General features: G+C 35.6%; 1 protein-coding gene across 1 annotated transcript; it reads left to right on the top strand.

The window, feature by feature from the left end:
* Positions 1-93: 93 nt before the first annotated feature.
* On the top strand, positions 94-18,501 carry LOC128245149 (probable ATP-dependent RNA helicase DDX27). The gene is made up of 21 exons (XM_052963395.1): positions 94-192; positions 1,987-2,058; positions 2,458-2,571; positions 2,893-2,998; positions 3,716-3,792; positions 4,510-4,602; positions 4,931-5,036; positions 5,452-5,625; positions 7,927-8,077; positions 10,338-10,437; positions 10,684-10,825; positions 11,319-11,455; positions 11,926-12,024; positions 12,313-12,395; positions 12,635-12,729; positions 13,226-13,426; positions 14,462-14,553; positions 15,077-15,197; positions 16,970-17,066; positions 17,982-18,059; positions 18,441-18,501. Exons 1-21 carry the CDS (start codon positions 100-102, stop codon positions 18,448-18,450), a joined length of 2,241 nt encoding a protein of 746 aa, XP_052819355.1. The 5' UTR covers positions 94-99; the 3' UTR covers positions 18,451-18,501.
* Positions 18,502-20,223: the final 1,722 nt, after the last annotated feature.

Here is a 20,223-nt window from a genome sequence, read left to right as displayed (position 1 = left end):
AATAAGACAATGCATTTGTTTATATAGTTCTCGTGAGGAGAAGATTTTATAAAATTGAAAATAAATTCGAACATTTTTAAACCAGAGCTAGCATTCAAAATGTCAGCCTACATAGATTTGGGACTCATTGGAACAATTAGCGAAAATGATGAAGTTAAAGTTGCTTCAGAAAGTTCTGACAGTGAGGAAGAGGTGGGAAAATATATTTATTTTTTGTATTTGGGTTTGGCTTGTTGACAGTTTGCAGCGATCGTTATCAAAAACTTGCCGCTGAGGGTTTGTTTACATTTTTAGCATCCCATGCGTTTTCTCGATTTGGTGTTTGAAACTTTCTGAAACATATTTGAAACATTATATCACTGTTTAAGGTATAACAAGTCGTTTTATCATAGGTTTAAGCCTCTGCAAGCCTGCCACTGGTTAAATAAAAGATTGAATTCATGTCATAGTATGTAAAATAATGCACCAGTCAATTGTAACCACGCCCCCCCCCCCCCCCCCCCCCCCCGCGGTCCAGGGATAGCCGGGGAAAAGGGCCGTGTTTTTACTTTCCAGGTGCCCCCGCAGGGCCGGGTGACCGCGGTGGTTTTGTCATAGCGCCAATTTAGCGGAGATTGGGCCTTTTAAAGAGTCTCTGGGCTGCGGGGCATTTGGCCGGGGTTTAACCATCAGTTCGTCCCCACAGGGCGGGGATTTTACCCGGGGTTGGCTGGACCGAAAGTCAAAGTCCTGGCTATTCCCTGGACCTGGGGGGGCCGTGGTTTCAATTGACTGGTGCATAATCAACAGGCTGCGGATATGAGTTCTTGGGCACCCAGAAAACATTGACAAAGCAAACACATGGATTTAACAACATTTAGCCTCTTTTCAAAATACATGTGCAGAGCTACTGAAATGTATGTAACATCCAAAATAATCAGCTGAAAACACAATTATCATGTGTTGAATACCCTCTGATATCAAATAAAACATTTGAAATGACACCTGTACTGTAGTATTCTGAAAAGTTTAAAATGAATGAATAAAACCATACTATTCTGAAAAAACTTTATATAAAAGAAGATAAATAGTTAAACATTATCGCATACGGCGTTTGGATACTGATGTAGCTTTAAGTTTAAATGTTATGACTGCAAGGTGTATGCAACATTAGAAAGTATTCATTGATGGCAAATAATAAAATGCATATACATTTTTAAAGAAATTTGATGTATCTTAAACCGTTTTTAATATAAAGACAAAGATTCAGTTTAAACTTTAATTTTATGAGCTGCTTGGCCCTTTGAGGCAAAAGTTGCGGATGTCTTTAAGTGTTTTTCTCTGCTAATGTTTCATCGTATTACATCTATTCTAAGTGAGCTAAATCTTGCAGTTTGTTGCACTTTGGTAAACAAGACAAATGTTTCTTCGTTTTTTCTCCATCCGGCATACTCAATGTGATTTTAATTTGTCCTGATTTGCATGATATAGAAGCTAATTTAAAGTTTAAATTAATATCAGACAGCTAATTGACCTTGGCTAAATGTTTCTTCTGGAAAAAACAACAACATTGAAAATATAAGGCAAAGTTGACAGGTGCTAGTAAGTGCTTTCCTGTTATGAGTTTTAACTACATAGTGAAAACAATAAAGGAATGTTTAAAAAGGTGATTTTTTATAACAAAATCTGTATCTTTTCCAAAACTAACCTTAAGTATAATGCAATGCAAGGCAAACATTTTTTAAAATAAATGAATTTAAACATCCAATCTGTCTAGCTAGATTTGCTATCAGACAATGTGTATTTTAAGCCTTAAGCCTTTTTGCTGGACCTGATATTAAAATGTTTATAGTTGAAATAATTTACCTATTTCAACTTAAAAACTTCATGATTGTTCCGAAACAAGAATTCAATATTTTGTTATATCAATCTGACATCAGAAATTTGAGAATATTTGGGCATTTTGGGATAACCCCTGAAATGGTATAACCAAACTTTTCATTTTAGGTGCAAAAAGAGAAGAAGAAGAAAAAGAAGATGAAAACAGATTTTAACAACGCATTTTCATTTGCAGATCAGGTAATTTGAGTGAATTTATCAATTATATTACAAGAACAGTATAAACAGGTACATGTACTATAATTACTTGATGATACTTGTACACATGCAAACCAAATGTGTTTTTACCAAAAAATACTGCTGCATACCGATACTTTTAATACAAATAGGTTTTATAAATGATTCTAACAAAGCATCTCCACATAGTTCTTCTTCATAGTATTCTTGATTTAAGGGCCTTTCAAAAAAATAGTGGACACTGTACATACTTTTTTGATGAAGGTATTAATTATATTTATATACATGCTAAAACAAGTGTTACGAATTTACCTGAGTTGTTAGCTGTTTAGATATCTAATTAGAAAGGAGTTTTCTTTTGAAACTGTCATCATTTTAATCCACTCTGTTTGAAATACACAGGAGGATCCCTTCAAAGGATTTAAAAGCATAAAATTAAAGTTTGCCAAGAAAGCCGATCCTACCTTCACACTGGATGAGAAGATTGAAGCTGCAAGAAAGAGGAGAAAATTACAGGTATTCAAGTCATTTTGTGTCTAAATTTTCATGGGCAACTTATAAACCTTTAACAAACTTAGTCCTGTAATTTTTATGCATTCATAGTGTTTAAATGCCATGGCTCATTTTTAGCTTGTCTGTTTTTCAATAAAACACATGTTGCCAGAGACAATAAGCTCATATCTAGAAAGGCGCATAATTTTTGCTCTTATAACAATAGTTATGCCCCTTGTTTGACTAAACAAGCAAGAACAGACAAGTTTTGGCCTTCCCTCCATGATGCTCTTGTTATCAGTTGTTTTGAATGACCACTCTTGTAATAATATCCTTTGTTTACAGAATGGAGATGATATACAGGAAGACAGTGAGGAGGAAACAAAGGGAGACAATCCAGATGAAGAGCTGGAGCAAGATGTTGACTCTTCAGATGGAGAATTTGTAGCAGGTATAAATTATCCTTGTGTAGTACTATGCAGTACATGTAACAACAGATTGTGAATAATGTTTGATTGTAAAGAGTTTATAAAAGCCCATTCACTGCATAATAGCTTGACTGTGCCATGAAACAATCATGACTTAAAGTGTATTTAAATGCCCCAAGTGACATGAGTTAGAAATGACAACAATCTTCAGTCACTTCAACATATCAGAAGAGTTAAAGAAATAGAGTGAGATACAAGGAGATGTGGATGCGATACCCTATTCTTTTTAAATTGACCTCTTGGTTCTTAAGCTAACCATTTTAAAGCGCTGAGACAAGTTTCCTTGGATGAAACCAGTACTCAGCACCAGATAAGGGAGTACCATATTTTAACTTCTGTCGGTATGATGCAGGCAGGGTTTGAACCCAGGGCTTTCTGAAGCCAATGCTCTATCACTATGCTTTCGCGGCAGAATGTGAATGAAACATCATTCTTACGACATGTAGCCTTACTTATGATGGAATCAATGATCAATATTATATTATCATTGTCAATTGATGATAATGATGCACACGATATCATGATTATTTTCTCAGAAAAATGTAACGACATTCGATGTTTCTGCATCGAATGTAATATGACCTTTTCTAATGAACAAATAAAGATAATAAGATGGAAACTTTGGGAATCATTAAACAAAACCAATAAAAATCAACTTAAAGATGTTGTTCTTTAAACAGACACTTTGAGGACAAAAGAGAAGAAGAAGAAAAAGAAGAGAAAGAGGAAAGGGGAGCCAGACTCGGATGAGGAACAGGTGAACAAATACAGAAATATATATATTACCGTGTATACAACATTTCTTTGAAGAATTTTCAACTCATTTCTGAAGTTTAATCTGTTTCCAACATGTGAAGGGTTATTATCATGAATAATTGTGCTTCAAAAAAAGCATGACTGTGTTCAGCATTTCCACAAAGATTGCTGACAATCACACGCTGAAGCAGCTAAGGCAAATACCTTTATACCAGCCCAATCATTCAGGGCAATCTGTCATCCATATGTTGTTCTATAAATTAACATAACCTATATATCTATAGAGAAAAATGTTCACGCGTAGCATATTTAGATAGAGAGAAGATTCCATACTTTGCAATACTTTGTATGCATAGTATGACATTAATATGTGTTCACTCACAGTAGTTGTTTGTATTAATGTGTTAAATCCTCATCATGATTGTTATTGTTATCAATATTGTATCAGGTAGGGGAAAAGATTCAGTTTTCTGAGCGGATTGACACTTACGACAGAAAATCCTCATCATGATGGTTATTGTAATCAATATTGTATCAGGTAGGGGAAAAGATTCAGTTTTCTGAGCGGATTGACACTAACGACAGAAAATCCTCATCATGATTGTTATTGTAATCAATATTGTATCAGGTAGGGGAAAAGATTCAGTTTTCTGAGCGGATTGACACTTACGACAGAAAATCCTCATCATGATTGTTATTGTAATCAATATTATATCAGGTAGGGGAAAAGATTCAGTTTTCTGAGCGGATTGACACTTACGACAGAAACTCTTCCTTCAGCGATATGAACATCTCAAGGCCTCTAATGAAGGTACGACATGTATAACATTAATTTTACATTAAAAGAAATTAATACGATATAAACAATACTATGTATGCATTTAAAGAAATTATTGTTTGGCAGTATTAATGGTCTAGTGTGTTTTATAATTGTCAAATAAATCAAATTCCTTTGTTTAGTATTCCATAATTTGTTATTTTTGACATAGGTATAATCTTTAAGACAAAATATGATAAAACACAATTTTGTAATAGATTATTGTGAGATCATCGAAGTGGCACTGGTTTGTTCCTGTTATCACTACAGGCATCCAACTGTTGTTGTCTTTTTATACTGTATGTTTCCTTTCAATCCACAGGCTCTGGGTCTGTTAAACTTCGAGCAGCCCACCCCTATACAGTCAGCGACGATCCCCATAGCTCTGCTGGGCCGGGATATTTGTGCATGTGCCGTCACTGGGTCTGGTATGTAGAAAAAGCCCTTAAAGAAATATTTGTTTGCACTGGCCTGGTGGTCTCACAGATAATGTTCTTGCTCAAATTTTATTTTATTACACAAGTTAAAATCTTGTCATAAAATGAAAAAGTCTATCATTTAAATGTAAAGTAATTTGTTGAGACGAGTCATCTTAATGATTCTATCCAAAAATGAATACATACCAAAAAAGGTAATTTACACTGCATTTTGATCTTGTAGATCAAATTCACCTCATGGATTTTTGCACTCGGCTAGTGCTTCACCCTAGTCAAATTTAACCTCCTGGATCTACATAGGGTAGCCAGTACCAATAACCCTATTATACATGTAGCTGTTTTAAAATCTAAGCTGAACTGAATAAGTGTTAACTACATGTAAATAATGTTTTCTATCCACATGCAGGTAAGACAGCTGCCTTCATGTTACCCATTCTGGAGCGTTTGCTGTACAAGCCAAAGGAAACCTCGGTGACCCGGGTTCTTGTTGTTGTACCAACTCGTGAACTGGCAGTACAGGTTCATGCTGTCGCCAAGCAGCTGGCTAACTACACAAACATACAGATCACACTGGCAGCAGGTATGTCATAGTGTTTAAACCCTTGATAAGTGAATAGTTTATGTTTCATCTACCTCAGTGTTTATTACATTAAGACAGGAATTAAACTGAATATTTACACCTCAACTTCCATTCCTTAAATGAATTGTCTTTCAGCAATTGCGAATATTTTCCAATGAACACAACATTCGGATATGTTCGGATCTGGAATCATTGCTTATTAATGTACATGTAATTTGAAAATCGTTGATCTTGTCATTGTTATGCCCCCTTTTGAAAAAAGTGGGGTATATTGTTTTGCACATGTCGGTCGGTCGGTCGGTCGGTCGGTCGGTCGGTCTGTCTGTCGGTCGGTCGGAATACCAAATGGTTTCCGATCAATAACTTGAGAACGCTTTGACCGAGGGACCTCATACTTGGTATGTGTATTGGTCATCACCAGCAGATGAACCCTATTGATTTTGAGGTCAGTGGGTCAAAGGTCAAGGTCAGTGTGACCTTTACATGAAAAACGGTTTCCGATCAATAACTTGAGAACGCTTTGACCCAGGGACCTCATACTTGGTAGGTGTATTGGTCATGACCAGCAGATGAACCCTATTGATTTTGAGGTCAGTGGGTCAAAGGTCAAGGTCAGTGTGACCTTAACATGAAAAACGGTTTCCGATCAATAACTTGAGAACGCTTTGACCCAGGGACCTCATACTAGGTAGGCTTATTGGTCATGACCAGCAGATGAACCCTATTGATTTTGAGGTCAGTGGGTCAAAGGTCAAGGTCAGTGTGACTGTAAGCTGAAAAAAGGTTTTCTGATTGTCCATATTTTTTTAATGCATGCACAGATGATTGGGATTGATGTATAAATGTTTGTATAGAAATGATTTTCTTTTATGTTACTATTTTAGTTGGGCATTTATTTGCCTTCTTAAGTTATCATAAGTAAAGTGCATCTTATGCAATTTTGGAGAAAATTTGCCTCAAGCTCCTCTATCCACTAAGTGCCATGTTTGTTTCAAACTAAGATAGATGATCATCAAGGATATATTTTCTTCAGTAAAGTTTTAAAGTAAGAGTATTGTTCTGATATTTGTCTTATATAGTAGACAGTAGAAATTTATATGTCACTAAATGCATGAGTTGAAGTATCAGTTTTCAGTGAACATCTAGTTTAATTATGCCCCCCTTCGAAGCAGAGGGGTTATATAATTGCTTTGCACATGTCGGTCGGTCTGTTGGAAGACCAAAGCTTGTCCGAGTGATAACTCAACAATTCCCGGACCTATGGTCATCAAACTTGACATGAAGATTAGGTATGACCAGTAGATGACCTGCCTCATATGCATCCAATGACAAATCAGCTGTCATTTCAGTCCATGCATATTTCATTCAATTGTCCAAATATTTCTGGCAACTTGGCGCTCAGGGGGCATAATGTTTGACAAACATCTCTTGTTTGTATTGTGTCAGCAGGCCATGAAAACTTGTATACACATGTTAGAAAGTGATAATTTAGGAAATGGAAATCAATTGTCAAATGTATTCTCATTAGTGTTTCAAATTTACATATAAAAGTGATTTGAAGTGGTTAGTTATTTCTCGTGTTATTGTGACATCATATGATAAACTGTTTTTGGTTACGGTTGGATCGTTCTTAGAAATAATAATTATTGGAGTCATTGATTGATGTCATTATTTGGGATATGAATGCAGTTAGGGAAGAGTCCAAACACTTTAACCATTCCAACTTCATACCCTGATAATGACATTAATCATGGATTCATTCCTTAATTGAATTGTGTAATAAGGCTATACTGTATAATGGAAATGCTAACTGGCCTGTCACCAAAATAATTCCTAAAAGTATCTAGTTGAAGGCATGTTTACAAAGGAATTTTTAATTAAAATTTAACATTGCCTTAGACTTTTTGTGCTATTGTTCTGTAGGTCATTTTGCATTTGATTAGAAATACTACTGTTGAAATTAACATTGAAAATTCTGATTTTTACAGTAATTCACTATATAATTATCTCAGCAAGATTTCTTTCCACACAAGAAAAAGAAATCATTCTTTTGCATGTATTCCAACCATCAATCTTGCAGAAAATATAATGTGAATATTCAAGAATAATCTAAGGACATTATGTTACTATCCACCTTTGCTTACAATGCCAGATCACATTCTCGAATTCAGAATAACGTTAACACCTACATTGATCTGTACCATGTTGACACCATGAACTCAATCAAAATGAAATTCAATCCTTGATTAAATCAATTTTTAAGGTCTTTTTTCTTATGCTAGTTTTCTTAAACAATTTCAGGTGGCCTTGACTTGAAAGCGCAAGAGGCTGCCCTGAGACTTGGCCCTGACATTGTGATAGCGACCCCAGGTCGTCTGATTGACCATCTACACAACTCACCCAGTTTCAACCTCAACAGTGTGGAGATACTTGTGCTGGATGAGGCAGACAGGTTTGTACTGATGCCTTCATTTGATTGGCTTATCATGAATTAAAGAACTTTTTAGCTCCACTGGCCGAAGGCCATGGAGCTTATGTCGTCACAGATTGTCCGTCGTGAGTGCGTGCGTGCGTGCGTGCGTGCGTGCGTGCGTGCGTGCGTGCGTGCGTGCGTGCGTGCGTAAACTTTTACTTTAAACGACATCTTCTCTGAAACTGATAAGCGGATTTTGACAAAACTTCACAGGAATGTTCCTTTGGTGGTCCTTTACCAAAATTGCTCAAATGGTTCCGGTCCATTGCACAATATGGCCGCCAGAGCTAAAAATAGCAAAATCTTTAAACGACATCTCCTCTGAAACGGTTTGGCAGATTTTGATGAAACTTGACAGTAATGTTCCTTGGGTGGTCCTTTATTAAAATTGCTCAAATGGTTCTGGTCCATTGCACAATATGGCCGCCACAGCTAAAAATAGCAAAATCTTTAAACGACATCTCCTCTGAAACGGATAGGCAGATTTTGATGAAACTTGACAGAATTGTTCCTTGGGTGGTCCTTAACCAAAATTGCTCAAATGGTTCCGGTCCGCTGCACAACATGGCTGCCAGGGCAAAAAAATAGAAAAACCTTTAAAGAACATCTTCTCAGAAACCGATGATCAGATTTTGATGAAACTTAATAGAAATGTTCCTTGGATGGTCCTTTACCAAAATTGCTCAAATGGTTCTGGTCCATTGCACAATATGGCCGCCAGAGCTAAAAATAGCAAAATCTTTAAACAACATCTCCTCTGAAACGGTTCGGCAGATTTTGATGAAACTTGACAGTAATGTTCATTGGGTGGTCCTTTATTAAAATTGCTCAAATGGTTCTGGTCCATTGCACAATATGGCCGCCACAGCTAAAAATAGCAAAATCTTTAAACGACATCTCCTCTGAAACGGATAGGCAGATTTTGATGAAACTTGACAGAATTGTTCCTTGGGTGGTCCTTAACCAAAATTGCTCAAATGGTTCCGGTCCGCTGCACAACATGGCTGCCAGGGCAAAAAAAATAGAAAAACCTTTAAAGAACATCTTCTCAGAAACCGATGATCAGATTTTGATGAAACTTAACAGAAATGTTCCTTGGATGGTCATTAACCAAAATTTGTTAAATGGTTCCAGTCCACTGCACACCATGGCTGCCAGAGCTAAAAAAAAACACAAACTTTATACGACTTGTCGTCGAAACCGATGACCTTTTTTCGATAAAACTTGACAGAAATGTTTGTTTGGTGCTCCTTTACTCAAATTGCCCAAATCATTTCGGTCCACTGCACAACATGGCAGCCAGAGCTATTAAAGTAAAATTTTTTAAATTATTTTAGTTTTTAGGATCAAGGCCCATATTGTTTAATTCAATATAATTTATGGTAACCACAAATTATACCAATCAAAATGATGCTGTTTCTTTACAACAATAAAAAACATACCATTTTCCTTTCTTAGTTTTTTTGGCCGGACATAATGGTTTTATTGTATCCAAAAACTAAATAAGGGCCATAGTGTAATGTTTTTACAAAAATATCCTCTGTTGGTGTTCAAATGACATTTTATAGTCATATTTGCAAAGTTAAGAGTATGATTTAGAACACATTTTTACTCAATATGTACATACTGCCTCGAACGTGGTCAAATGTTTTGAACATTGATGCATCAAAATGTTTCTAACTTGCCACATTATGGTCAGAGACATTTTATGTGGTGTCTGTGGACATTTACCTACCTTGATGATTGTTCAGTCAATGCTTCCACTAGGAACTGCCAAATTGTCTACCAACAGTTGTTTTACGTTACCCTTTGTAACACATCTACAGAATACAATTTTAACAAATAACAGCCTCTAATCTGTGAGCAGTATGTCTACACATGAAGATATTAAAATTTCTACAATTTTATCTTAAGGAGAGGATACTTTTACCATTTAGGGCTGCCATTTATTCATGATTGGATGTCTCTTAGTACCTAGACTTTCAATATTGACAACCTGTGCAAAACTTTTGTCCTAAAGTATTATCTGAAAAAACAACACATGTTATGTTTTATTTATCACATGAATTTTGATCACCTAAAGCATCACATTTGTTGGAAGCAGTAATGGTATTCTGATTTAAATTTTCTTACCTCTATGTAAACCAAATTTCATACATACAAACAATGAAAGGATGATTTAACAGCTCTATACATTCTAATGACATTCGTTGATTAATGATTGATAATTACATTGCAGGATGTTGGACGAGTATTTCGCCGAGCAGATGAAGGAGGTAATCCGACTCTGTGCCCGTACACGACAGACCATGCTGTTTTCTGCTACCATGACGGAAGAGGTACTTGATAGTATAAGTGTTTTAGCTTGCAGGTTGCAAATTATGTATCATAACCCTGCTATCATCAGCATTGCCATAGCCATACAATCAGCTTAAATGAGCTTAATTGTCACAAGTTGACTACCCTGATAGCATAGTGGTAGAGCATTTGCTTTGGTGCAGAAACTTTCCATCCAAGTATGGTCAAATTTAGAGTAAATGAGAATACAGAGATAGTCTTACACACAATGACCTTTCTTGTTCTAGGTGAAGGATCTTGCGGCTGTTTCCTTGGACAAGCCTGTGAAAGTGTTTATAAATGAGAATACGGATACGGCACTGGGGCTGAGACAGGAGTTTGTGAGGATACGGGCCAACAGAGAGGGAGATAGGGAAGCCATTGTAGCAGGTACGGTGGAGATTTAGAAATTATGCATCAATTCTTTATAGTTGAAATCTTTAGATAACTTGAAAGGCTTATTCTTTAAATTATTTTGTGCCATCCCTAATCATGTTTGTTGTATTTGTAATGATTTCTGCAAAAATGAGTCCTACGGAGGGATTAACATTTCCAACAACTATCAAAATTTAACCAAGTGACAGGATTAATGAACTTTGCAGAACTTTTCAGAAATATTTAAAACTAGCTTTGATTGCCAGCTGAAGAGACAACATACCTTGCGGAAATGAAAATGTCACTTTTTCTGTCACATGACTTATTTTCACTGACTATGCCACCTTTCAGCTTAATATCAGCTATAAATTAAGAAGCTTTACACCTACAATGAGAAAAAATATTTCACGTAATTGATGAGCTTTTTTTCATTAAGTGTTGTCTTTGTTAATTAAGCCAAGAAGCCAAGCGATGATTTACCCCATTTATAACCAAGGACTTATTTCAGCTTTGTTGAGCCGTACATTCCCAGACCACTGCATTGTGTTCATACAGACAAAGAAGCAGGCCCACAGGATGCACCTTGTCCTGGGGCTATTGGGGATTAATGTTGGGGAGCTCCATGGCAACCTCTCACAGGCCCAGGTAAGCCACTTTAGCTTGTATGCTTCTTTAAAAAAAAATCAATGTAATGTCATAGATTAGGTATGTTTCGTTGTTGTCATTTTGCAAAATTTTGGTCGCTACTCAAAACTCATTCAAGATATTGAAATGAAACTTGGTAGACTTATTCTTGAAGATTTTCATTTTGTAAAGGTGAAGTTGAAAGTAATGTAAATGCCATAAAAATGTGGCATAGCAAAATCTAGTCATCAGAAACAAGACTTTAGGATGAATAAGCCTGAATCCTTAATAAGAGCTTGCAGTGTCTTTTTTTTCCAGCCCTCTTATATAAAATCAAGGATTTTCGAAAAGCGGGAAGCATTTTACTATTGCATGGCTTGTTAGTTTCTGCATATCTTGACCACTGAACTTCAAAAGTTATTTCATTCAGTTTATTAGGTATGTGATAATTATCAAGACACTACAGTCATACTATGCAAATTCCGTTACAGCGTTTGGATGCATTAAGACGGTTCAAGGAATCAGAGATAGACATCTTGTTGGCCACAGATCTTGCAGCTAGGGGTCTCGATATAGACGGCATCAAAACTGTGAGGATCACAAATTATTATATTTTAACCATACCAGGGATGTTGCAAATTTGGGAATGAAATCACCAATGAACGAAAAAATAAGAATCTAATAGCAACATGTTTTTTTTTACTGTTTATACATCATAATGTATGCAATTAAAGATTATGATGTTGCCTTTAGGATAAACACTTAATTTTATGATAAAATTCTTATTATTTATTATTGGATCAGACATCGACTTTTATCTTTGTGGGAATTGTATTTTTTTAAAGATTTAATATCATATGAAATGTTTTATCATGCAGGTTATCAACTTTACAATGCCGAACACTGTGAAGCATTATGTGCACAGGGTCGGGAGAACGGCTCGTGCTGGGAAAAGTGGCAGGTAAGCGTGTTACAACATTAAAATAGCCATTTTAGCTTCTGTCTAAAGGCATGTTGGAAGTTGATGAATATTGGTGTCTGAGAGTTTTTCTTTTTATGACAAGTGAACAAATTAAACAAAGTCCATATATATAAAATTAATGTTAAATTTTAACATAAGGTTTATTTTTTGTTTTATATCAGAAAATGGCAAATACTCTTTTAATGATTTTAGAAGTAGGATTGATTCATTCGTTACAGGTCCATATCCTTGGTTGGTGAGCAGGAGAGGAAGTTACTGAAGGAGGTCGTGAAGAAGGCCAAGACCCCTCTGAAGACTCGTATAGTGCCACAAGGTCGGCTCATAGTGTTCAAGCCTTTCTTCCTTTGTATAAAATAGAAGATGGTTTAGTAATTATAAGAATTTCTGTGCAATATGGCAAATTGAGTGTACTCACAGAAAGTAAGGCCGCAGTCTGATTTCATTTAATCTACAAAAGTGTTGTTATAACATCCATGGCATGGTAAACAACATTAAGTAAATAAATACTAGTAGTTATATTGAAAATTTTATATAAATGAATGTAGCTTAAACATACCCAAAAGAAGTTAAACTCTCCCTTCTTCAATGCATTTCAACTTAAGTAAGTCTTAAAGGTGGTAAAAGCAACAAAGTATTTTGAAATAAAAAATGAAATAATATCATATGGATGTACTGGTGGCTTGAAATGAAATTATTGTGATACATATTTGTTGTATTTATATCATTGATTGCTTCAAAGTCTTATAAACTATGATTCTTACACCTGATATTTATTGAACATGTATAAACAATATGATTTCCCTTGGTAGATGTGATAGCAAAGTACCGAGAGCGAATCTCTGCCCTGGAGAAGGACATTGTGGAGATAGAGCAAGCGGAAAATGAGGAGCGGGAGATGAGAGCCACGGAGAACCAGATGAACAAGGCCACTAGGATTCTGGATGAGAACCAGCCCGACCAGGGGAAGAGGACCTGGTTCCAGTCCCACAAGGAAAGGTTGGCTGAGAAAGGTAATTTATCTTGATGATTTGAAGGTTAAAGAGGGATGTTACAGTCATCCTTGCGCATGGAACACTGTTGAGGCCAATCAGAACACCTCGGCCATTATCCAACAGATGTGACTTCGGAAACAATACCTTTCTTTTAAATAGTCCATCATGGTGGCGACCATATTGAAAATGGGTTTTTCGTATTTTCAACCGTCAAGGGACATATTTAATGTTTAAAGGAGGAGAAGTAGCGACTTTACACTGGACCTATATTGGTCGAATTCATGTTCAGAGTATAAATATGACAGGAAAATCACCCATTTCAATACATTGATTACGTTATCCAATGGGTCTACTTAGCGTAATGATTATTTAGTTAACAGCCTGTGGCCTCATCACATTTGTATATCTTGAAGCATATTTACGAGTTTGCCAAAGATGGCTGAGATGTTACGATTTTGTTGCAGCTTGGTTAAGAGTTTCGGTTGAAATCCACGATCATGCACAAATCTCAGTTACCACATTCAGCTTAAACTTCATCATAATCCTCAGCAGTATAAAGAAATTTAATTATGTAACTCTTCTTTGTATTGATTGTTTATAGTTATGGCCCTTTTTTATTTCATCTTTAAGTTTTGCATGCAAGCCACTATCAAGCTTATACCTCATTTGATTTAAACTGTATTAATTTTCTCAGGGTATTAGACGATTAAGTATACATATGGTATTTGTAACCTATTAAAAACTTCATAAAGAAGAGACTCATTATAACCATTCTGGTTAATTCTTAGTTCTGTTCCTTACCTGTCTAATTCCTTGATACTCTCTCAATGTTTATGATCTGTGTAATAAATTTTGGTTAAACCAAACCTCATCAACTTGTCAAGGGCTTTAATGAACTAGGTTTATTTAAAGTTTGAGTGTTTAAGTATTGTGGTTTACAAATAAATGATTTTTTGGGGGGTCAGTTTATAGTTTGTAAAGTATAATATAATTTTATAGTATATACTTTAATAATGAAATATAGGATAATATAGCTTCTTTGAATTATTCCAGAGGCATTGAGACTGGGTGATTTCGATAGTCTGCCTAGCAAGATGAAGAAGAAAAAACTTACAAAAGATCAGTTGAAGCATAAGCCTAACACAGTAAGTAACATGCAAAGTCAAGAGTTGATATCCCAAGGATTCCTTGTCGAAGAACCTAAGATTTTGAGACTCCAATTTAAGCAAAACTGCAATAAGTTATATACGTAAAATCATTGTATAAGTATGTTTTGGTAAAATCAAGTATGAAATTGCTGTTGTGAGCGCACAATTTCCTTACAGTATTGATTGATATTCGCGTTACAAAGTTATATTTAGCAAAAACATAGTTATTGCTTTAAACGACAAGTATTATAATTTAAATCAGGTAAACATGCAAAACGCATTTAATTGATGTAAACTATCACCAAGTCTGATCTGACAGTTTTCCATACAGGGTGGGGAACCAGGTAGCTAAAGGTGGGAAATCATATAGTTAAACAGGAGAAACAATATAGTAAAAGATGAGGAGCCGTACAGTTAAACATGGAGAACCATACAGTTAAACATGGGGAACCATGTAGTTCAATCAAGTTCTTATAAGTTTCATTTAGAAATGCTATACCTGCCTTTCCCCCCCTTTCAGCCAGAAGACCGGTCATTCTTTGAGATTCAGAAGTCACAACAGTATTCTGCCAAGTTTGCGAAGAAGACGGCCAGACAGCAGAAAGTGATGGGGATCACTGACTCTTCATTAAATAACAACAGTATGTGGCTTTTCTTAGCTTTAAAGGCAAAAATCCCTTAGATTAGTTTTCCTTCTATATCTAATGGAAACGTTTATCTATGTTCTCAACATTAAATACACAAGTTGCTGATCATAATTGCAGCACACTTCGTGAAATCCTGGTCAAATCTATTTATAGATTAACTTGTTTGAAAGTCACTGGCACTAAGCTGAGACCGTGGTTACATTAACTATCATGGCCTCAAATACTTGAATCAGTCATGGCTGAAATACAGCTGGTCCAAGACACTGTCCAAATTCCTTGTAATAAAAGAGATCTTTGCCTTTAAATTACTTGGTCTGACCAATCAAGTCATATGTACCTGCATGTACATCCATGAAAAACTGATATGTATGTTGTGTTAAAGGTTTTAAAAAGGAAGTACCTTAAATATCTTATGTAGTTTCACCGATTGCTAATGTTTGTAGTGCCAAAATGACTGAACAGTAACATTGAGCTGATTGTTAAGAATATTGTGAAAGTTAAAAACTTTGTTAAAGTCATCATTGTTAACTTTGATATCTGTACTGCTCTGGATGTTAAATAAATTCACTTGCGATCGATGGTATTTCTAACAAGATTTGAGACAACTATTACAGCTATAGCTGATTTATTTAAATTAATGACCACATCATCAAATAAATCATTTTTAGCTCTACTGGCCAAAGGCCAGAAGAGCTTATGCGATGGTAATGTGTACGTAGTATGTGCATCCGTGCGTCCGTGCGGTCGTGCGTCTGTAAACAATTTGTTGTGAACACGATACAGTCTTCTAGATATCCATTAGAGCTCGGTTCCTTTCGAAAACCAGCCAGATCCGCCCATAAATGCCAAGATTATGGGCCATGAAAGTTTTAAAAAAATGCTTTCTATTTTTAGCCAGGTCTGCATGAGTGAATTCTATTTTTAGCCAAGTTTACATGTACATGTAAATTCAAGTCTAGAGTTAAGGGAGACAATTTGCAAGTCTAGGATTTTGAGAGACAATTTGCTTTTTGCTTCTGCAGTTGATTTTGTGAATTACTCTGCCTTGTTCTTGTTGTAAGCCCAAAGGCCATTTTTTAGCTTTAAGTTCTGTAGTTTGCGCATTCATCTTAACAAAATTGGTTGTGAATGTTTAAGTTATGCACCTGGTGTCATTACTGGCCACACCCAGGGTTCACAGGTTTGGTAAACATAAATCTGAAAAGGTTTGAAAATCTTTTTGTGTGTTCGTGCATCCATCTCAGCACAATTGATTGTGAATGTTTGTTCAAATTGATCAATGTTGTCCTAGGATGCCCTTGACTTTGACCTTTTGACCAACTTTTTTTAACTTTTAAAACTACAGAAATTTTTACTATGAGTACAGTTTTGAAAGCATTTTTTTTGTCAGATGACTTTTACTTGGCACATATTAAAATAGTTCATGCAACTAATCTGCTTACAATACTTTCTGGGCTCAGATGTTGAACGTGCTACGTTTTCAGGTAACCCAAACACAAAACATAAACTATATGTCTGTTGCCTTTTACCCATACATACATGCTGTAGATTGATATGACCACAAAAGCCATGCCAGTAGAGAATAGGCCCTTTTGGGCCTCTTGTTAAAAGTTAGCGATGATCTCTTAAATCACAATTGTTAACTAGAACAAAGTTTTAAACAATCAACCAATTGGATGCTATAGTTTTTCAGTAGCTGTAAGGGGCAGGAACTGTCAACTGTGTCTTTGCCATCAAATTGTACATTACTATGTAATGTATTACAGATGCAAGTAAAAAGAAGAAGAAGAACAAGATGAAGTCTGCGTTTGACAAGGAGCTGACCAACACTGGCCGGACTGCTGTCAGGCAGTACAGAGCAGGGTATGGCTAAAGTACTTGTGTACCCGGGTCTTTCTTATACAGGCAACAATAATTATAAAGCCTGCTAAATGGTTTTATGCCATAGTGTGAAGCATGAAGGTATTAATGCATTTTTATTAGGGTCACTGTTCATTGTAATGGCTGAAAAATGAAATGAGTATTAAAATGAGAATAAACAAACAAAGAAATACATTTGGCTTTTACTGGGGATTTTTTGTTGTTGTATTTTATCTTTTTAGTTTGCTTTTCAAACTAAACTTCAACTTAAGACAGAAATAAAAAAAAACTGCTAAAGACTGTATGAACACACGAGGCAAGGCCCATTACTCTGGCTTGAATAATCATTGAGTTATGCCCCTTTTTAACAAACAAGACAGTAATGAACTCAAAAGTTGGCATCCACATGCATACTCACTGACGTTTTCTGGTTTCAATTGTAATACAACCATTACATATTTTATTATATTACATTTACTTTAACATTAGTGTAAGTTTACTTGGGACATTGACATCATTTTGCTGTAATAAATTAGCATTAAACTTTTTACAGAAAACTAAATAGAATCTTCATTTTTGCAACAACTTTGTCATATGATAAAAAGAATCTTACATAAGGTGCCATTTCAAACCAACATTTTATAAACCTTGTTGGGGTAAAGATATAGACCACACGACTGGCACTCTTTATAACTTTTCCTAGAAACAGCAACTCATTTAAGATTCTAAGATATATATCACTTTTGTATTAGTATCAGGAAAAAAGTCAAGATAGATATTTGTCAAATATATATGTATGCTTAAATTATTATTGTTTGTAAAATATAGTATGTATTACTTAAAAAAACATGTTGTATAGTATGCTTCAATATTCATATTTGAAGCACATGGTACTGATAAATATTTTCTTATTTTAAGGCCATCCTATAAGGAGAGGAAGGAGCTTGGTTTAGGGGGCAATAAAAAGAAATCTGGTCAACAGAAAAACATGAAAAGGTATGCAGTTATTTTTCTCCGTTCAATAGTGTATAGCTGTATGTTGAAATCTCTCACCTTAACCTTAAGTTAAAAATTTTACTAGTACTTTTATTTATTAAAATTATAATGTGTCATTTACTGTAACATATTTCGATGAAAAAAACACACACACAATAATGCATTATGGGACCACAATGGTTGTATGACAGTATTCATCCCAAAACCGTAGTAAAATCAATTATTCCGAAGCAAATACAACTAGTTTGAAATAAACTGTATGGCTTCAAATTGATTTGTTATTTTAATGCAATTTTCATAACAATTCTTTATAATTATGATGATAAAATTTGTATGTTGCATTAAATTGCAAATAAATCTGACTTTTTATTTCATTTTCAGGAAAAGATAATCAGGATTTGAAATAAATTGTATTGTTCAGAAATAAATTGTTGAAAATGTCCTTCCATCAATTTTCCATTCCTCACATTTCTTTCTTGAAGAATAGTTATTCCGGAAATGAATGAAGTTATTCTCTCCTTCCATTTTAAATTATTTTTATGTATTTCTACAATTTTCGATTGGTTGTCTGTTAAGTGCACTTGCTTCTCACAAAGGCGACATTCAATTCTCGGCTTTGGCGCATGTGAGTTTGGTTGGTGGTTACCAAACATGGTTGAGAGAAAGGTATGTGTATAGCAGGTTTTCTGTATCCAGGTAAAAGTTTTATTAGCATGTTTTATTTGAAAATAGCTAAACGTACCTGTAGCGCCCTTTACAGGTCACATTTCATCGCAATTAGAACGTCAATAGAGGAATTCGGAAGCTGAAAAATGGCTATCAGATCCTAGCCCATTGTTGTACGCCAGAGTGATGATAATATGCATTCTACAGTTAGATTTAGCATCAGATGTATGGTAATGACCCTAGTCTAGTCAAGTTTTAAATTTGAATCAACACTATATGAGCAATGTGTGTGCACATTTGTGGCAGGTTATTATGCGCCTTTAGGGTGGCATATAGTAATATGACTGTCTGTCTGTACCCGTGGTTACCAATCAGTAACTGAAGATCGATTTGGCCCAGAGACCTCAAACTTGGTAGGCAGGTTGGTTATGACCAACAGATGAACGCTATTGATTTTGAGGTTAAGTCATCCTGACATTGAGCTGAAAATCCATTTTAAATTGATAACTGAAGAATGCTTGGCCAAGGGACCTCAAGCTTGGTATGATGGTTGGTCATGACAAGCAGATAAACAGTAAGAATTTAAAGTCAGTAAGTCAAAGGTCTAGGTCGTTTTGTGGTTGGCCTTAACATGAAAATCAGTTTTCGATCAATAACTGTAGATTGTTTGGGCTAAATTACTTCCAACTTGGTAGGCAGGTTAGTTATGACCAGCAGATAAATGTTAACAATAGATTTTGAGGTCAGTGGTCAAAGTCAAGGTCGATATAAATGGTGACCTAAGCCTTAAAATCTGTTTTTGATTAATAACTGAAGAACAATTGGGTGCATTTGCCTAAAACTTGGTAGGATTTTGGTCATCACCAGTATATGAACCCTAAAACCCTTGATTTTAAGGTCAGTGGAATAACGATCAAGGTCTTGGTGAAATTTGTTTCTGATTTAATAACTGAAAAATGCTTTGGACCCAGGGACCTCAAAATTGGTAGGCAAGTTGGTCATGACCAGAACCCAATATGATTTGAGGTCAGTGGGTCACAGTTCAAGGTCATCGTGACCTTGAGCTAAAATCCATTTGGGATCAATAACTGAAGAATGCTTGGGCCCAGGGACTTCAAGCTTGGTATACTGATTGGTCATAAACAGAAGATGATGCCTACTAATTATGGCAAAGGTCAATGTTGTAGTGACCTTGAGCTGAAATTCTGTTTGAACTAAATGAAGAATGCTGGGGCTCGGGGATCTCAAACTTGGAAAGCTGGTTGGTCATGAACAGATAAGGATTTTGAGGTCAGTGGGTCAAGACATTGAGCTGAAAATTGTTTCTGATAACTACCTGAAGAATGCTGGAGGCCAAGAGATATTAAACATGGAAGGCAGGTTGGTCATGACCCATACTGATTTTGACTGGTGGCTCAAGGTCATCAGGAAAGTATGTTTGATTACCGAAGGCTAATACCATACAAGCCCAAATACTAATGGCTATATGCCCAACAAG

The sequence above is a fragment of the Mya arenaria genome, chromosome 8, assembly GCF_026914265.1.
Source record: "Mya arenaria isolate MELC-2E11 chromosome 8, ASM2691426v1".
NCBI classification, from domain to species: domain Eukaryota; kingdom Metazoa; phylum Mollusca; class Bivalvia; order Myida; family Myidae; genus Mya; species Mya arenaria.
This window is presented reverse-complemented; position numbering and strand designations above follow the sequence as displayed.